The 18,758-nt window shown below is 35.7% G+C and overlaps 1 protein-coding gene across 2 annotated transcripts in view; it reads right to left on the reverse strand.

Moving 5' to 3' along the window:
* Window positions 1-463: 463 nt before the first annotated feature.
* Window positions 464-18,758, reverse strand: part of LOC137251022 (alanine aminotransferase 1-like) — a 55,396-nt gene continuing 37,101 nt past the window's right edge. For both annotated transcript variants that reach the window (XM_067784868.1, XM_067784867.1), the window contains exons 4-8: window positions 7,248-7,337; window positions 4,059-4,318; window positions 3,413-3,977; window positions 3,059-3,317; window positions 464-810 (exon numbers count right to left, since the gene is read on the reverse strand). In XM_067784868.1, the coding sequence (XP_067640969.1) occupies window positions 662-810; window positions 3,059-3,317; window positions 3,413-3,977; window positions 4,059-4,318; window positions 7,248-7,337 (1,323 nt within the window). In that variant the 3' untranslated portion in view covers window positions 464-661. The remainder of the gene's footprint in view (window positions 811-3,058; window positions 3,318-3,412; window positions 3,978-4,058; window positions 4,319-7,247; window positions 7,338-18,758) is intronic.

Genomic DNA, 18,758 nt, shown 5'->3' on the forward strand with positions numbered 1-18,758 from the left:
CCCTATGCCAATTTCAAAAAAAATCTGAGATAGGGCTTTCTTAAAAAGTTTGCCGAGGTAAATTTAGAAGTTGTAGCCGATATACTTTTCGAATATAACACCAATATTTTTGCTCCCAGTGACTCGCCTGCCGTTTCGAAAACGACTTATCTCAACAAACTTTGGAAAACAATCTTAGGTTAGAATTTGTTTGAAGAACGTTTCACCACAGAATTTTGTTTTCAAAAACACCGTTTATCTGAAATTTATTAACTGACGACCGATCTCAGAGCTCGAATGGAGAGCACTCAATCTTACATTTTGTTTCAAAAACAGCTTATTTTAGCATGAACACAATACTTACTCTTCATTAACAAAACCAACAGAACGAAGCACGCAATAGGACCCCCTTTCACTATGCGTGTTTGATTATTTTACGGTTAAGCTTTTGCTTACAAAGGGTCACAATTAAAACGCCAAGAAACTGAATGCATTTTAATGTTTTGGAGCAAAATTTGGCAATTACAACTTCAATTAAATTTTTAATTTCTTACTTTAGTAATATCAATTTTACAAATAAACAATTACATTTTACAAATTAATGTCTGAACTTGAACTGAACTTTTAACTTTTGTATATCACTTGGCTTCCATAACTTGTACTTAATTTTCCATAATATAATTTACTTGTAACGTTTCAAGAAATCGGCATGGAAAGATTTGAATTTGTTCAACATAATCTTTAAGTCTTCGGTTTGTGGCAAAATTGTGGTACGGAAATGATATGTGCCCTCCTTTTGACCGAAGCCACTGCCGGAAACAATGCATATACCTGAAATTTTAAATAAAAAGGTAAATATGAATTATTTTAATAAATGAAAAGAAATAATTCAAATATGGATTCCAATTTTAATAAAAAGCTATTCCTAGATAAAAACAAGTTTAAGTGACACGGAACATTATATACGCTAGCTATCCCTGTTTTGCCGAGGATAAGTATAGATATTATTGGCCTTAGCAAACGCGCCGTGAGTTCTGTCTTAACAGCATTAGAAAGAGTCAAAAACAGTGGGTCGTGCGGTAAAGGAGGATAATACGAATTACTAGCTGCAAGGGGTATCCAGCCTTTCACAAAGGGGGGAGGCAATTTTTTTTTACATTTCAGATTCATATATAGCGTATTTATAAGTATAAAGAATAATGACGTCTAGGTAAAAGCGAAGCCTGCTTTATAGACCCAGCTGTGGGCTCTACCAGTTATTTATCATTTATTAGTAAGAATAGGTAAGTATTATGTATGTGTATGTAGGTAGGTGAAATGGCTGCGACCCTGGTCGCCCAAGTACCTATTTAAAGCCATTTTGATGCCATGTAACTCGTCTAAACTTTACGGAATGCTACGGTCAATGTACTACAACCAGCCAGAGTTGTTGATAAAATTAAGGATATTCGGGATTGCTATCACGAATAAACATCTGAGGTCTTATAGAAAGGGAAGGTTCCAAGGAACCTTAGTCGGGCTCTAGCTAGATCCGGTCTTTTACACATAAAGTGTTCTACTGTCTTCCTGGCATTTGGATTTTTGCGACGACTGCAGTAGTCGTTATACGGAATGTCCATCTTTTCCGCATGCGTACCTACTGCCCAATGACCGGTGCAGACTGCTATCAGTTTGCGTGTGTTGGCCCTGGATTTGTTCAGAAGAATTCTCGTCCTCTTTCCATCATAGTGTGGCCAAATCGATTTTGATATTGCACAGGTGGTGATGTTATTCCACTTTGTTAGTGCTTTCTTCAAGTAGAAGCTTTGGTTATACCTGTTGGCTACTGCTAAGGGTATGCCTACTTCGACAGTGGTTGTTTCCTCGCTCATCTCCGATGAGCCCCTGCGTCGCTTACATACATATACACTTAATAAATTTATGTAAATAAATACTATTAAGCTCATAATTAAAAAAAAAAATGAGGAACTAAAAACCTTTTCTGTTGTTGATGTTTAACTTTCAGTTTTGTGTTCTTAGTTCGCGAAGAGTGGGGCAACGGCCCCCTCGCTCATATGTCGCTAACTATCCTGATGTATTGCTCGGAATCATACACGGTATCGATAGAACATGAGGTGGCTCTGGAAGAGTTCGAGAGAAAATTTCTCAGAAAATGTATGGCCCTGTCCGTGATGCCGACAGAAAGATTCTCTGGTTGGATCATGTTTTGCGGATGGACAATACGCTCCAGCCAAAGAAGAATTTATGCCGAAACGCAGTTTGAAATCATAGGAAGGGGAAATTTCCACGGATTTGGGAGAGGCAGATGAAGGAAGACTTGACCTCCTCCCTTTGTGCTCCTAATAGGCGTCATATTGCGCCAATTGGAAGCATCAAGGGCGATCAAGACTTCATCCAACTCTCTATCCGAACTCAATTGGGAAACGAAGGACTAAATGTATCACGCTAAAATGAGACTCTGTTACTGTCTCAATGACAAATCTTCCGAAAAAGTTAACATATATCTAAAAAGTCATCAAAATATCAAACAGCTTTCATACAATTAAAGCTCTCCTTTCGTTCTAGATATAGATTTCGTGTATGATTCTCACTTATACTTCGGCTTTGGTTAGTCGCTACTTCTTTTGGTTGCCTACATTGCTTTTCTCTCCGTTCCCATTCTTTCCTTTCGCTAGTTTTTTCTTTCCTTTTCTTAAATTTTTTCCACCTCACTTATCGTTTCATTTCCTACCAAACCCGAGTCCTATAACTGAAAGAATAAAAATGACTATCGCTGGCTAAAGAGTACTTTATTCAACGAATAGCACCGAAACGTGGGAACACGAGAGTGGTGAATAACATAAACGCACCAAATGATAGAAGCACTGCGCGTCAATGAATGCATTCGACGAGTAAGCATTTAAGCGGGGAAATAGCATAATATCTTATACGGATATCTGTCTGCATCGGTTTCGGATCCAAAAAAAGAAATCCCCAAACCAACATACTAGCCCCTAGATAGTATTATACCCAGCAGGGCATACCGGACCTCTCCAATTAAGTGTGATTTATATTAATAGTTTTTTTTTTTCATACTAACCAGCCGATTCCAGCAATTCAAAAGCATAGAAAGTATCTGGAGGCATGTTTTTCGCTTTGGCAGCTTCGATGGCTTTTTGAGGTAATGTGATTTGCGGGAAAGCATACATCGCGCCCTGCACCACATTGACCTTGAATCCTTCGAAGCTATTGAATGCTTTGTGTACTAATTCAGCGCGCTCCTTGAGTGCACATAAAACTCCTTGTTTTTCAGCATTATATTGTTCGTACGATGGCTCGCCCTTCTCTGGGGGATAAACCTATAAAAAGTAAAAAAGGAAATGGATTCAAAATATATACATATATGTATATTCTACACTACTACCACCAAATGATCGCATCATCTTTGACTCACCAAAGCGCTGATCGCCACTTGACCAGCAGTGGTGCTGCATAATGAAGCGGTTATAGCTTTCGTCAGCATAGCCTTTACTTGCGGGCAAAAATTCACGATTTCCATGTAGCCACCACGTATACCACACTCGCCCAGATAACCTTTCGATGCTGACATGAAACTGGCTAATTCCATTTCTCTGTAGGGTGAGCCCATTTCATGTGCTACTTTTTTAAATGAAAAAAATTTTGATTTTGGATCCCAAACATTATTTTGATACACTTCATCGGACAACAAGAGCAATTTGTGTTTATGCGCAAATTTAATAATATCGACGATGTTGTCACGAGTTAGAACTTGGCCGGTGGGATTGCCTGGATTGATAACGACCAAAGCGCGTGGTTCACACACTTTACGTGCTTCACATAGAGCACGCTCCAGCTCAGAGACTTCTAAACTCCAGTTGTCTTCCTCATTTAGATAATAGCTAATGCGCTGCATGCCGTATTCGGAGATTGTTGCAGAGTAGAGTGGATATTGTGGAATGGGCACCATTACACCAGGACGCTTGCCATCTTTCGCATGACTGTAAAATAAAAATAAAATGTGTTTGCCATGACTACTTATTTACATACATATATATCAACATGTAATTGCAAATATTTACCATACCAACGCCAATACGTTCTTGATGGCTGGAGATGCACCACCAGTTAGATAAATATTATGCCAGTCACTTGCGATGCCATCACGCTTTTCAATAAAATTTGCCACTTGCTTACGAATCACTTCAATACCTGCTGAGTCTGTGTATGAACCCACCGATCCACCTTGGCAGCCGTCTAAAATCATACGGGCACGCTTTTTCACATCTTCTGGATAGTCAGGTGAGTTGAAGAGGCTGGTATCATAAGTCAACGCTAAGAGCTGTGTGATAAAAATGGAAACAAAAAAAGTGTTAAATTTCTGAGTAAGCTTGGTTAGTAAAAAAGCTGATATGGCGGTTGTGGCAATCGTATTGGTGCGATAGTTAATGGGCCATAAGAAACCGGTAAGGTACTTGGAGGTCAGATTATCATTCATTAATCAATTGGTACTTTAGTGTCTAGATGATTTTAGGCTTCTATTAGCAAACCCTGTCTTATTTGTAATGCCAATTGGAAGCTTCAGGGAAAGCCATTGGAATGCACGCGTACACATTTAGGTCCGCTGTGAATGCCCAGGGTACGTGCCTTGATTTCGATGAAACCACTTACTTTCCCTTACGATATTGAGCAAAAATGATTTTTACCTCATCTTCGACGGGCAAGCTCGAAGTGCCTTACAAAAACTAGCACTTCCAAAATTTTTTACAAAGGAATTCAATGTAAATAAAATTTTAAAGTGCAATTTTTCGTAAGGCACATCGAGTTGCAGAGAGAATGTGATATAGATCGAACATCAACAAAAAACAAGACGAATCTTCTTTATTCCCATATTCTCAGCATCTGCGCTACGCTATTGTCGGAGCGTCTATGGTATATCACAGTGTTCATTTATGATACTCGTTAGTTCACTTGGTTGTTTGGTGTAACAACTAGTAATTTACTCCAATAGGCGCTAATGCACCGTTTTATTTTATACAAAAACAAGTAAAGGTGACTAAGTTCGGGTGTAATCGAATATTATATACTCCGCGTGAGCTTCAATTGTACATTTCATTTCAGATAAATTACTTTTCTACATAACACGTGGCACCGCCCGTTTAACAAAAAAAATTCTCCCGATTTCCTCTTACAATAAAACTTGATATTTCACTTATCATTGATTCAAAACTCTTTTTTCCTAAGTTATAGCTTATTATTCTAGTCTACGACCGTTTTAAACTTGTTTTATATCTAAGTTGCCGTGGTCTTTAACCCATCCCGTTCATTTTTACTAGAAATATTTTCTGCTATAAGGAAAATCTGTGTACACAATTTCATTACGATATGTTAATTTTTCTTCCAGTTATGGCTCCCGAAACATAGAAAATTGCTTAGTCATAAAAGGGGCGGTGCCACACCCATTTTCAAAAAATTTTGTGTTTTCGAATTTAATGTTATAATTAAATTTAGAAAGTAAAATTCTATTGATACAAAGCTCTTTTTCGCTAAGATGTAGCTTTTATTTTCGTCTACGACCCTTTTAAAAGGCTTTTATATATAAGTGGGCGTGGTCTTTCACCGATCTCGTCCATTTTTTCTAGAAAAATTTCCTGCTATAGGGAAAGTTTGTGTACCCAATTTTATTACGATCCTTTAATTTTTCTTCGAGTTATGGCTTCCGAAACAGAAAAATGCTCTGTCACAAAAGGGGCGGTGCCACGCCCATTTTTTAAAATTTGAAGTTTTTCCTATTTGTTGTTATAAATCCACTTGGGAAATGAAATACCATTGATATAAAGCTCTTTTTGCAAACATATAGCTTATTTTATCCGTCCACGACCCTTTTAAAAATCTTTTATATAAAAGTGGGCGTAGTCCTTAACCGATTTCGTTAATTTTTCTTCAAAGCATTCCTTATGGTAAAGGCAACCTTTCTGCCGAAGTTTTTTACGATATGTTTAACGATTTTTGATTTATGATTAATAATATTTGTAAAATTGATTTAAAATTTTTTTTTTTAATTTTTATAAGAGTCTCAATATCAGTCCACATGTCAAATTTCAACAGCCTAGGTGTATTATTTACTAAATAATCAGGTTTTTGTGTTTTCCAAAATGTTATACATATATATGTATAATGTGGGCGTGGTTATCTATTCTGGGTCCAGATAAGCTCGTGTACCAAATTTGGTGAAGATATCCCAATATTTACTCAAGTTATCGTGTTAACGGACAAACGGACGGACGGACATGGCTCAATCAAATTTTTTTTCGATACTGATGATTTTTATATATGGAAGTCTATATCTATCTCGATTCCTTTATACCTGTATAACCAACCGTTATCCAATCAAAGTTAATATACTCTGTCTGAAAAGCACGCTGAATATAAAAGTGGTTTTTATGCCATGATTAATTGAAGAAATATTCGCATAGGTCAGCGAGGAAATCCTGATAAAATATTCCGGCAATTGCCAGGATTAAAACCCTCAGCCATAAAGACGATCCCGCGAAAATTTTTCCAACGAAATTAATTCTAAGCGTGTCTTCCAACCATGGAAATTCGCAGCTGCGACAAAAGTTTTTTCTTGCTTTTACTGCTCCTCTTCCTTTTCATCTTCTTCCTTTTCCTTTTCCCTTTCCTAGACCTCTGCTTCACACTGTTTCGCTCTCTTTTGGTCTTCCTCTTAACCCTCGTTCTTCTTCTCCGTGTTATTGTGCCTGTAGCTTTCCACGTTGTTATTGTTGTTGTAGCGCTAAGGACATTAAACGGTTTTGGGGAGTGTTATCGATGTTGATGGTCATTTTACGGATATAGATCCGCCATGTTCCGGAATCCCTTTCGATGCCTCGCCTACCCCATCATTATTTTCTTTTCCAATACAGTTTATATTTTTCTTGATCTCCATTTCCCTTTCGTTTTCCACAGCCCACTCTCTTTCCTCCTCTCATTCGTTTCTTTCTGTCCTCCTAGTCTTTACTTCTTTTCTCTCTCACTTTTCTCTCTTCTAAAATCGCAGATATCGGTTGATAAAAAACCCTACCTAGCTTAAGTCATTCTCAAACTAAAGACCACCACCCTAGCAGATTAAGTCAAGTTCTCTTTTGGGTAAATATGTATATATTACGCATCTTGCTAGTTTTCTAGATAGACGATTGTCAAATCATACTAGTTCTAGGTGCAGACTAATCGGACCACAAGTCATTTAATATATTTTATATCTAACTTACCTGCCTCAGGAACGTGATAGGCTTTTGCCCCATAGCATGGCAATCTCCAATGTTTGCACGAATGACATGATCAAAAGGTTTCTTGGCACCCTGAAAATATCAAATTAAAAAAAAAATTATATTAAAAAAAGAAGAACTAAGATTTGTATTCATTCTATTCTTTCTGATTATCAACACTTAAAACCAAGATCGAAAACTTAATAGTCTTCACAGATTTTGTAAATAAAACCCTTTGTATATTACTTACTTCAGTTTGACTATCGAACTAAGTCAATATAATGAATAGTTATTCAATTCATAAACAAATAATAATAAAACCACTAAAACAATAAGACAGATGTGTAGGACGTCAGCGTGCATCTGTTATCATATGATTAATCAAACGTACTTTGTAGTTTGCAAATAGTCTCGTGAAATACATATGAATATTATGTGAACAATTCGCAATTATTTAGTGGTATTCATAGGCGGATTTGCAGGGGGTGTTACCGGGGCCCAACTCTCCCATTTGACCTGTCATATTTTTGTGTTTTCGTCTTGTTGCTGCAAATCTTTCATTATTTATGAAAAAATTGATGCATGACCACACATTAAAAGATGATATCAACATTTTACCTGACCTTATAGTCTAGGAAAACCTATGAGTACGTAGTCACTACGATAAGTACTAACATTTTTCTTCGGTGTGTCAAAAGTGCATTTTTTCTGCTCAAAGAACACCCTGACATCCAGCGACAGCATACTGGCTTTTTTTATTTTTACAACTTAATGACATATAAAATACAGATATTTATATACCGATACCAGGTCTCCTTCGATTGAAAACCTATACCAACTACTGGTGATATTGTAGACGAAATTGCAAACAACCGCATCAACAATATCAGTTGAAACAAGGGAGCTTAACGGCTATGAACTGTCGATTAAGGTAAACAAACCAACTATTAAAACTATAAAATTATTATCTGCCATCTCATTGAACAAATATAAAAGTTAGACCTTGTCATACAGACAAGCTATTTCTAAGGTTAAAAATATTTATATAGTGACAGCGACTGACATTGGGCCGAGGTTGATTTTTCGGTAACATTTTTTTTTTAGGCGATTCACACAGGCTTCTATACCTTGTATGTGTCATGTTTTTATCTAATGTTATGTTGGAAATGCTGGAGATAACTTGAAACTTAAGACTTTATAACGAATACGACACCCTTGTGAAGTGCCTAAATGTTTCTTAGTTAATATCAAAGCAATTCAAACAAGGTAGATTAGACAACTGAAATATTTTTGTTCTGTTTTAATTCGAATTTCAAGAATTTTTAACAAGCGTATTAATCCTTTGTGGCCTAAGCCGTAAGCATGTATTAAATAATAAATGTCTCAAATAATTAAAAAATTGTATGTATCGTAAAAATGAAATATTTTCAAAATCAACGTGTTACATTTTTTCTACTTGACGCGAGAATTGCTACAGAAAAAAGAGAACTGCCAAATCTTTTATTACTATAAGGCAGTTCAGAACTGTGTGCAATTGGTATTGGAAACTTTGCAATAGCAAATATAAGCTACGAATTGTGAACAACATCTCTTGTTTAAAAATTTTTCTTTTCACATTATCTTTGCTTTGACAGTGGCTGACTTGCTGAAAAAACAAACTATGGTTTTTGATGTTGCGTATTTGCCATGACGTGGCAAATGTGTAGCCATATAATTTGATGCTAGACCACTTGAACAAAATCATGAACTCCCCTTTATGTTTCATATATTTTGGTTTATATCGTGACGAATATATTACCATCTCTAAGGTTATTAAATAAGGCACAACAACATTTAAGCAAGCTACATAAACACATTAATCATCATGTACACACATACATACAAGCAGCAGAGAGATACTCACAAACGCATGTCATCATCAGCTACTACTTCGCTCATATATACACACGCATATGGTTACACACTACAAAAGCACGCGCGTATGGCTGGTGACCAGGTAGAGGATTCTAGAAGAAGAAACGTCTAGACATTTGGGCAGAGAGTATAAAAGCAGCAGAAGCTGAGTAGTCCGTAATCAGTTTGATTTAAGATCGCCATCAGTTGCGAAGTACTTTCAAAGTAGTCTAATAAAGACCATTTTGTAATACAGAATATTGGAGTGGTTTATTCAACAGTTTAGCGATACGAACATAAGCAGAAGGTTGCAAATAGGCGGAATTTCACTAAATTCGTTACAATATGAAGAATTTATCGGGCTTTCTTAAAGCACTCTTAGCGTTGGGGAATCTAGTACGGATTTGACTAAAACTGGAATATGTTCCGTACTTTCTCTAATAAAACCACAGCACTTGGCTTTGCAAGCAAAAGACATAAGCCTATAAACTTGAATCAAAATATATTAAAAGGTGTTTTAGCTTTAATTTTTTTACAGAAAAATTGTAAAATTTTGACAATGAAAAAAATTTTGAAAATAATTGTTTTTTTTCGGTCCCACATTGCAACCGCAAACGGGTGCATTGAAATGATGAGTTGGGTAAATGAATGCATTCGCACGTGGGTGTTTTGGGGAGCGATATAAAATCTCAAATCGTTACAAAATTCACATTCAAATGTCCTCAAACAAAAATAATTTCTACACATTCACTTATATGCATAAATATGTACGTACCATAGGGCGGGTCAAATTGTATGGGAAAAATGGGGGGAAAAACTTCAAGTGCGCATCCAGTTTCTGAATCTGTGGGTCATACTGGGTAATATTGTTCATGGGACCATAGGTCTGAAATGAATTTCGAGCCTCCCTAATTTTGTTAGAAAATTTTATATCCCAATCCGAATCCGAATTTGACATTTATTTTCATGTATTTTATTTGTGAGAGCCGCTATTAAATCAGGGAGGCTCGAAATTCCTTTCAGACCTATGGGCCCCTGGACAATATTACTCAGTATGACCCAGATTCAGAAACTGGATGTGCCTTTTCAACAACAATTTTGACCCACCCTAACGTACATATGTATGTAAGGTGACTTTACTCTTTCTTATAGTTTGGAAAAATCATCAAAATTAGACAAACAAATTTTTTTTTGAGATATTTTGCCAGCGGGAACTTTTTGGTGTCGGATTAGACATTTGTCGGAACCGACCGTATCGCGCCACTATAGCATATTTATAAGCCCCATTTCCAGAGGTTTTTTTTGTAATATCTTCCTCAGTTCATTAGTTAGAAGCTTCAAACTTCGCCAAATGCCTTCGTGTATAACACATATTGTCGCCTGAAAAACTCATAAAGATCGGTAGTATATATAGCATGTATGCCATACAACTGACTATTCAGATAATTATTTTTTCGTAATGGTATGTAATGGATGGCAGCGTGCTTCGCCTACCACACCGAAGACCCTGGGTTCACGCCCCGGCAAAGCAATATCAAAATTTTAGAAACAAAGTTTTTCAATTATAAGAAAATTTTTCTTAGCGGGGTCGCCCCTCGGCAGTGTTTGGCACGCACTCCGAGTGTATTTCTGCCATGAAAAGCTCTCAGCGAAAACTAATCTGCGTTACAGATGCTGTCCGGAGTTGGCATAAAACGAGTAGGAACATGCTACCACAACACCACGGCGGCCACAAAAGGAATTTATACCCCTTTCGCCCAATACCATATGAAGACTTAATGTGTTAACATCACTGTACAACATCCCTTAATCGTTTCCGATGCAAAATTATATGTGATAGTTTTGATTGATATTACCGTTTAAAGCAGTGACTTGCCTACCACCCCGGATGTTATGGGCTTAAATCCGGGGAAAAGTAACATCAAACTACTTTATATACATTTTTTCCAAAAAGGTTCGCCCCTCGGAAATCGTTTGGCAAACACTCCGAGTGTATTTCTGTCATGAAAAGCTTCCCAGTGAAAATTTAACTGCCTTGCACCTGGCGTTCGGAGTCGACACAAAACATGTAGGTCTAAGTAGTCCCGCCAATTTCTAGGAACAATTAAAAGCTTGGCCTAAAACTCCTCAGATTTATATCGCGCCAAGTTATTACAATAATTTTTACAGTTTGAAGAGATGAGGCAGAAAAATGTTTATTAAATTTATAGATACCGTCCTATTGTACACACATACATACATTATAAAGAGTGAATTCATGTAAGTAGTTAATTGCAGTTCTCATGAGTTGAAGTCAGTTAAATTCAGAAGACGGTAGGATGAATACCCTCCAAAAAGTCGTGTTAGCGATTGCTAGATATACGAAGGTAGTAAACTGACCCACCCATTTGCAGGCACTAGGTACAGATAGCATAGTCAAATAAGGTACTTTTTTTGGCGGGTTTGTGTAAAACTTATAAGTAACACAAGTACCTTTTTGTACTCCAATTGCTTTGGCACAGTCGGTTCATGACATTGAAAAAGGCTCACAATTGGGCGTATAGAATTTTCCAAGAAATCAATTTGTACCGCTCTTAGGCATTTAGACCATATTTATACTTTTGGAAAATAGAAAGCGCGCGAACAAGGGACACGAACCGAGGTGGTTGTGCTCGACAACTTGATATGAATACTTTTTCTTCTAGTTCATATTCCTTTATACCTTAGGCCATTTTTAATTATTTATAGAAAAAAGCGCAATATGATACCAAGATTTTAAGTTCGAACAATAGGTGACGTTTATAAATATTTTGATGTATATGCGTTTGTTATGCCACTGGCACTACGGATTGATTTACATATCTTATTTGTTTGTACAGAGTACATCTGGCACATAGAGGGCGTAGATGGAACGGAAAGCAATTCCAATTTAATCAAGTAGCTACATATACCCATAACTTTGTACTATATAACCGTTAGATATGCATCAATTGCAATTTACATATTTACATTTGCATTGAAATAGAAATAAACGTAAATTGTTGTGAGCCGATCCCATTTAGGGTATGTGTCTAATGCATCTAGTAATTTTAATAGAGTGGACCTGTATGTGGTATGCTTTAATCAAAATTTATATTGGAAACCATGGAAACAACTCAAATCTTAAAATTTTACATGAATACGACAAATATGTTTTAATTTTTACGACAAAGAATTGAATTTACGAATTTTTTCAATATTTTTATACTCAGCTGAGCAGAGCTCAAAGAATATATTAATTTTGTTCGTATAACGGTACCCAGTAACGGCATAAACTAGCCGAGATAGATATAGACTTCTATATATCAAAATTATCTGGGCGAAAAAAGAAATTCATTTAGTCATATCCGTCCGTCCGTCTGTCCGTAAACACGATAACTTAAGTAAATTTTGAGGTATCTTAATGAAATTTGGTATGTAAGTTCCTGGGCACTCATCTCAGAACGCTATTTAGAATGAACCAAATCGGACTATAACCACACCCACTTTTTCGATATCGAAAATTTCGAAAAACCGAAAAAGTACGAAAATTCATTACCAAAGACGGATAAAGCGATGAAACTTGGTAGGTGGGTTGACCTTATGACGCAGAATAGAAAATTAGTAAAATTTCTAAGTAAACTATGGGTATTAAGTACACCGATCCAGTATTAACAAATATTTGGAATAAATTTTATTTATGCTTTCATCACAACAAAATTTGAAAACAATTAGCGGGAGAAAATGAATGTGCAGATTAACAGGGAGTAAGTGTAAAGAGACCGTGCGAAATTCTGCAAATATGTATATTCTAATAAATAAAATAAACTGAACAAAGATATACATAGTTAAGTGAACATGCATCTTAGATGTACGAAGGATTATATGTAGGTTGAATACATTTCTTTGCGCTGTATGAATTGAATGTATTTAATATAGAATTTAGATTTATTAATTTATAACCAACCACCTTTGCTTACAGTAGACATGAATCCAGCTGAAAATTGTTTGAAAAATTCATAAAATCTGAACAATCTTTTATATTGCATTTAGGTATATCATACGATTGATCTTGATGATTTTCAAGATAACAACATATGTCATATATGTAATTATCTGGTAAAATTTCAAGCTTCTACCTTTTATTCGAAAAATCGGTTGTATAGGTGTTGGTACAAGTGTGGCTAATAACTGTCCCGCTCTGCATTCGATTAGCAAGAGTTTGGAGGTAGTCTCAAACCTGTAGTGCGAAACACTAGCTGCTGTATTCCGAATCGATGCAGGGTTTGTATATAGATAATATAGTATATATGTATATATATATATATTTAGATAACATAGTATATATATATATATATATATATATTTAGATAACATAGTATATATATATATATTAGATAACATTCCCATACTAATGAGGAACAGAAATAAATAAACCTATTTGTTAATATAAGAAGGAAAAGGAGATGAGCGCACGTAAATATAAATAGTTTGATGGTGAAATTCTAAATCAGAATGTCGAAGTTGAAGAAGGGGGGTAAGCTAGTGTACTATCTATAATAAATACATATTCATATAACTACAATGTTATATCCAGATAACACTAATATATATACTAAGGGAATAAGATATCGCACACAGATCAAAACAGTTATCATCTAAAAAAACCAATGCTTAGAAAACGCGGGAAAGTCGCTGCCTCCCCCATATGCCTTTTCCCGCTGATTAGTGAAGATATTTGTAAATCATACAGTTCATGGAATGTACTCACAACTTCGAAATTTAAGATTTTTCAGTTAGCTCCTCATTGATCCCTGTGTGTGATATATATTATTAAAATGTGAACGTTAACCACTGTCCGTTACTCCCAATTTCCAACATTTGTATGTTATGTTTTTCACATTCGTATTAGTGTTTAAAGCGGTGAGACTGGAAAACTCGTTTATTTGATTTATAAGGATCCACCCTAAGGTGCACTTAAAGGTTTTAAGCAAGCCGATATATTAATTAGTAAATAAAGCGTTTTAAAGGTGAACATCAAGCAATTAGAAAGTATGTACATTAGAATGATTCCTAAAAATCTACTTTTTGATAACTCATAAGCTTCAACACGAGAAGAATTGTAAAAGAGAGGGACTTTTTTAAATTTCTTTTATATTAATTTCATTTGATGTTTTTCCGCCAATTTCCATACAAAATTGAAGACTCTTCTAATCCATTTTTGAGTAGCATCCCGGAGAGCTAGTCTTGAAATTTGGAATAAATATCGGAACCCGGTTATAATTTAATGTGAGAGAAAAAAAAAACACTTTTTCTACATGGACCAAAAATTGTGAAAATTTGAAAAAACCTTCGGGCAATTTTGCTTTCGAGTTTTAAGGAACTTCCCGATAACTCAGAGACATGAAACTTTGAACGAAGATTTGAGCTCTGTAAGGTTGCAATATAAAAGAGCTTACTAGATGTGACAGGGGTGGAGATATTTAGAAGGTCCACTTACAAAATGTGGAATTTTGCGACCGCTACTTGAGTAACTTCCCGTAGTGCTAGATTCTTGAAACATACTTCAGAGCCCCATGACTATGTAACATCAGGGAAAACGGATGGTCCAGGGATCGTGAAAATTAAAAAAATCGCCCGAGCCTGGAAATTTTGCTTTCCAGTTTTTACTAACTTGCCAATAACCCAAATAGAGAAAATAAAAAGGACACACAAACTTTTTAAGTATAAAATACATATATAGGTAGAGTGCAAGAAATAGGCTCTCGATATAATCTTTATCTAAGTCCGGAAATGTGCGCTCACAAAAAATGTGTGTTTCTCATAAAAATCTTTACAATGCTTATGTTAAAATTTGAACATCGAAGTTCAACATGCTCATTTCTTTATTGAAATAAACATTTTTCGTCCATTTATATAAGGGGAGAGCTTTTGCTGTTTGTAGACTATCCATATTTTTGATCAAACCTCCATCTTTGGTTAGGAATGTGAAGGATGTACTACCAAGTTATTTGAAAAATATTCGTATGCTTCACGTGTTAAAAAATCTACCAATGTATCGAATACGATAGCAATACGGCCAAGGACAATACAGCATTTTAATTTCCTTATCATCAGCCAAGTTGATAGCTGATTGACGAACAGAAGCAGATAAGAAACGATTTTATTTACGATAGCCGCAAAAACAATGAAAATTTATAACTTCTGAACAAAAGTTTAATTTAATGAACCAAATTTTTTTAAATTATATTCCTAGTTAGTGATGGTATTGCCTGTACATTCTTGCTTGTTCGCCATGTTGTTATGTCGAGTTCAAAATATTTATCTACTTGTTCTCTTGGGCGCAACCGGCCGTCTACATAGACGATTATACCTCACCCAATTATTTTTACTGCCATATACCTAGTAAAGTTCTTTTTTTGATCGGAGAAACTTAATTCAATCGCAAACAATGGCCTAACCAGCGGATTGCTAGACTTTTTTTCATTGAACTATGTCGATGCCTGAATACCGCAAACATGGTGTTGTTGTTGTTGTAGCAGTTCTCGAAGCTGACTAATGTAATTATGTATTAGACTGTACCTAGACCGAAAATCCCACGGCATACCCTCTATATTCCCGACGTACACGAAGCACATACATATTTACATGCCTTATACCGTTAAAAATCTGAGTCAAAATTTTAAGCCAAAAGGTTTGGAATTATTGCTGAGAATCTAAAAATAAAAATTTTCATTTGTGAATAGTTCTGCAAGTCATAGATTTTTTTTTTTCACAACAGTCTGGTTTGCATGCGACATGTTTTGTTATACAGGTGTGATAAGCTCAGTCGATAGAGCGCTCGACTCTGATCCAGATCACTTTGACTCGAAGCCAAGTGTGTTTGAAATTGAAACTAAGTTCCGCGCTATAAATATGACGAAAACCGGTTTGGTCATGTAGTACAAGCAGGAAAAAAAAGAGAAACTTGAAAATTTGACAGCTAAAATTCTTTGGATTTCCTAGGGATGGGACACATGTGATTAACTATAGTGGATTTTTTGTGCATTAGTGCATATGTAACGGTCACAGGTTCGAGCTTCTAACCGTGCAAGTTAACATTATTCGTTATAGAGATTCCGATTTTGTAAGAAAGCGGTTTAGAAATTTGCTAAATTTGCTTTAGCTGAACCATTCATATATTTTTTTAAATCAAGGAAAATTAATAAAAGAAGAAATGACTAATAATAATCATATCAATGGGATGCTACCCGTCCATTTTTAAACGGTTTTATTTTGGTTGACTTGACAGGCTGCACGGCCGTTGTGAACGAATTTTGTAATTAAAATTTAAGTAACTTCCCGATAAGCTACAAGTTTGAAACTTCCAATATAGTTCAGGAGCCGATGACAATGCAATAATAAGAAAAAAATCGTTGCTAGGTGGCGCAAGGATCGAGATATTCACAAAAATCGTATTTGTGGTCCGATTTGGCTCATATTTGGAACTCATAATACATATAAGAATAAAAAGCGACCTATGAAAAAATCGCCGCTAGGTGGCGCAAGGATCGAGATGTTCACAAAAATCGTATTTGTGATCCGATTTGGAACACATAATAGGGGGACTCATGATAGCATATAAACTTATAAGGTGTAAAATTATATCCATTTACACACGCGGTTATATGAACGCACCTAGTAATACTCTTGATAAACTTGATTGTTTTTCAGCTGTATTATTTCCAAAAAAAATTTTTTTGATTGTTATACAAATTAAAAAATACCAAGATTAAGTGAAAAATCAAAACTAAAACGCCTTTACTTGCTGATGTTGGATATTTTTGATGAAAATGCCGTCTGTAATGTCTGCAAGGTTGCATTCCTTTGAGTTTACCGCGTTTACACAATGAAATGTGCGCGTAAATTTATACAAATTGTGTAAATGATTTTTCATACAAAATTTGACAGCTCGTGCGTAAACTAGATAAATTTATACGTTTACACACTTTATAAGGCATTTATACGGTTACATGAGTCCCCCTAATACATACAAGAATATAAAGCGACCTATGAAAAAAATCGTCGCCGCTATGTGGCGCAAGGATCGAGATATTCAAAAAAATCGTATTTGTGGTCCGATTTGGTCCATATTTGGAACAAATAATACATACATGAATAGAAAGCGACATATGATGTCCGATTTGGCTCATATTTGGAACAAATATTACATACAGTTCGGTAGAAGTGACATCAAAATATTTTGGAGTTGGAGGAGGGACAATCATAAGTGGCGCAGAGTCGAGTAAAGTATTTGGAGGGATTGTGTATTGAGGACTTAGATTGTAACAAATTGTCAGGAAAGAGTCCTTGTAATAATGAGTCACTAAATGAATTAAATAGAATGAGAAATAATAGGCAATTAAATAAAGACTAAAAACTTGAAAATAAAATAATTAAACATTTTTTTTAAAGTTAACCGGTTTTATTTAAAACAATACTTACATGAAATAATAATAATACTAAAAGTTAGAAAATAATTAGGTAGGTCCTAAGTACTAGTCATCACACCCCTCATCAATCTAGGGTGTTGATCACACAATTACATAAAACGTTGGACGCGTCAAATTTCGATTGATAGTCATAAGTAAAACCAACTGAACCTTAATCAGGTTATGCTAAGCCTCACATTTTCAGAAATTTCACGCGCCCCACGCTTTTATTTAATTGTCGGATCAACGCCCAAGATTGATGAGGAGTGTGATGACTAGTACCTAGGACCTACCTAATTATTTTCTAGCTTTTAGTATTATTATTATTTCATGTAAGTATTGTTTTCAATAAAACCGTTTAACTTAAAATTTTTATTAAATTATTTTATTTAGATATAGAACCATGCCATAGAAGTTTGCTGTACATAATATCAATCAAGAAGCTTATCCTGGAGGAGTATCCTCATTTAGTCACTTACTTTTAAGCTAGTGGATGTATTCACTGAAGTCCTAAATGGTCTGGGAGCCAAAGACAAGGTTTTATTTAGGGATAGATTTCAGGGACATGAAGGTAATATACAGACAGAGTACCTAGCCAAGTAGGGTGCTTTAGCAGGAATAGTTAGTGCAGAACCCTCCTGGGACTTACACAGACACACAGAAAAACCATAAGTAACTGGGAAACAAAGCATTTCATGTTTATACTCCCAGCAACGAGAATATCAGTCATACTCATTAATATAAGCGGATAGGCTCCACGAACTTTCACTGGGTACTATAGGGGACACTGTAGTCTACGACAATACTGACGGAGTTAAGTAATTTAAATCTATCCGATAACACAAATCTGTCGCTTTTGTGAGCTGAAGGATGAATCGCCGGTTCACATTATCTGCGAATGTCAAACTCTGGCAACGTATGGACTCTTCCACCTAGGTGGCGTGACTCTCAATTCGTTGTTGTTGTTGTTGTAGCGATAAGGTTGCTCCCCGAAGGCTTTGGGGAGTGTTATCGATGTGATGGTCCTTTTCCGGATACAGATCCGGTACGCTTCGGTACCATAGCACCATTAAGGTGCTAGCCCGACCATCTCGGGAACGATTTATGTGCCCACATTAAACCTTCATGCCATTCTCTCCCTCCCAACCCCCAA

The sequence above is a fragment of the Eurosta solidaginis genome, chromosome 4, assembly GCF_040869045.1.
Source record: "Eurosta solidaginis isolate ZX-2024a chromosome 4, ASM4086904v1, whole genome shotgun sequence".
Taxonomy (NCBI): Eukaryota; Metazoa; Arthropoda; class Insecta; order Diptera; family Tephritidae; genus Eurosta; species Eurosta solidaginis.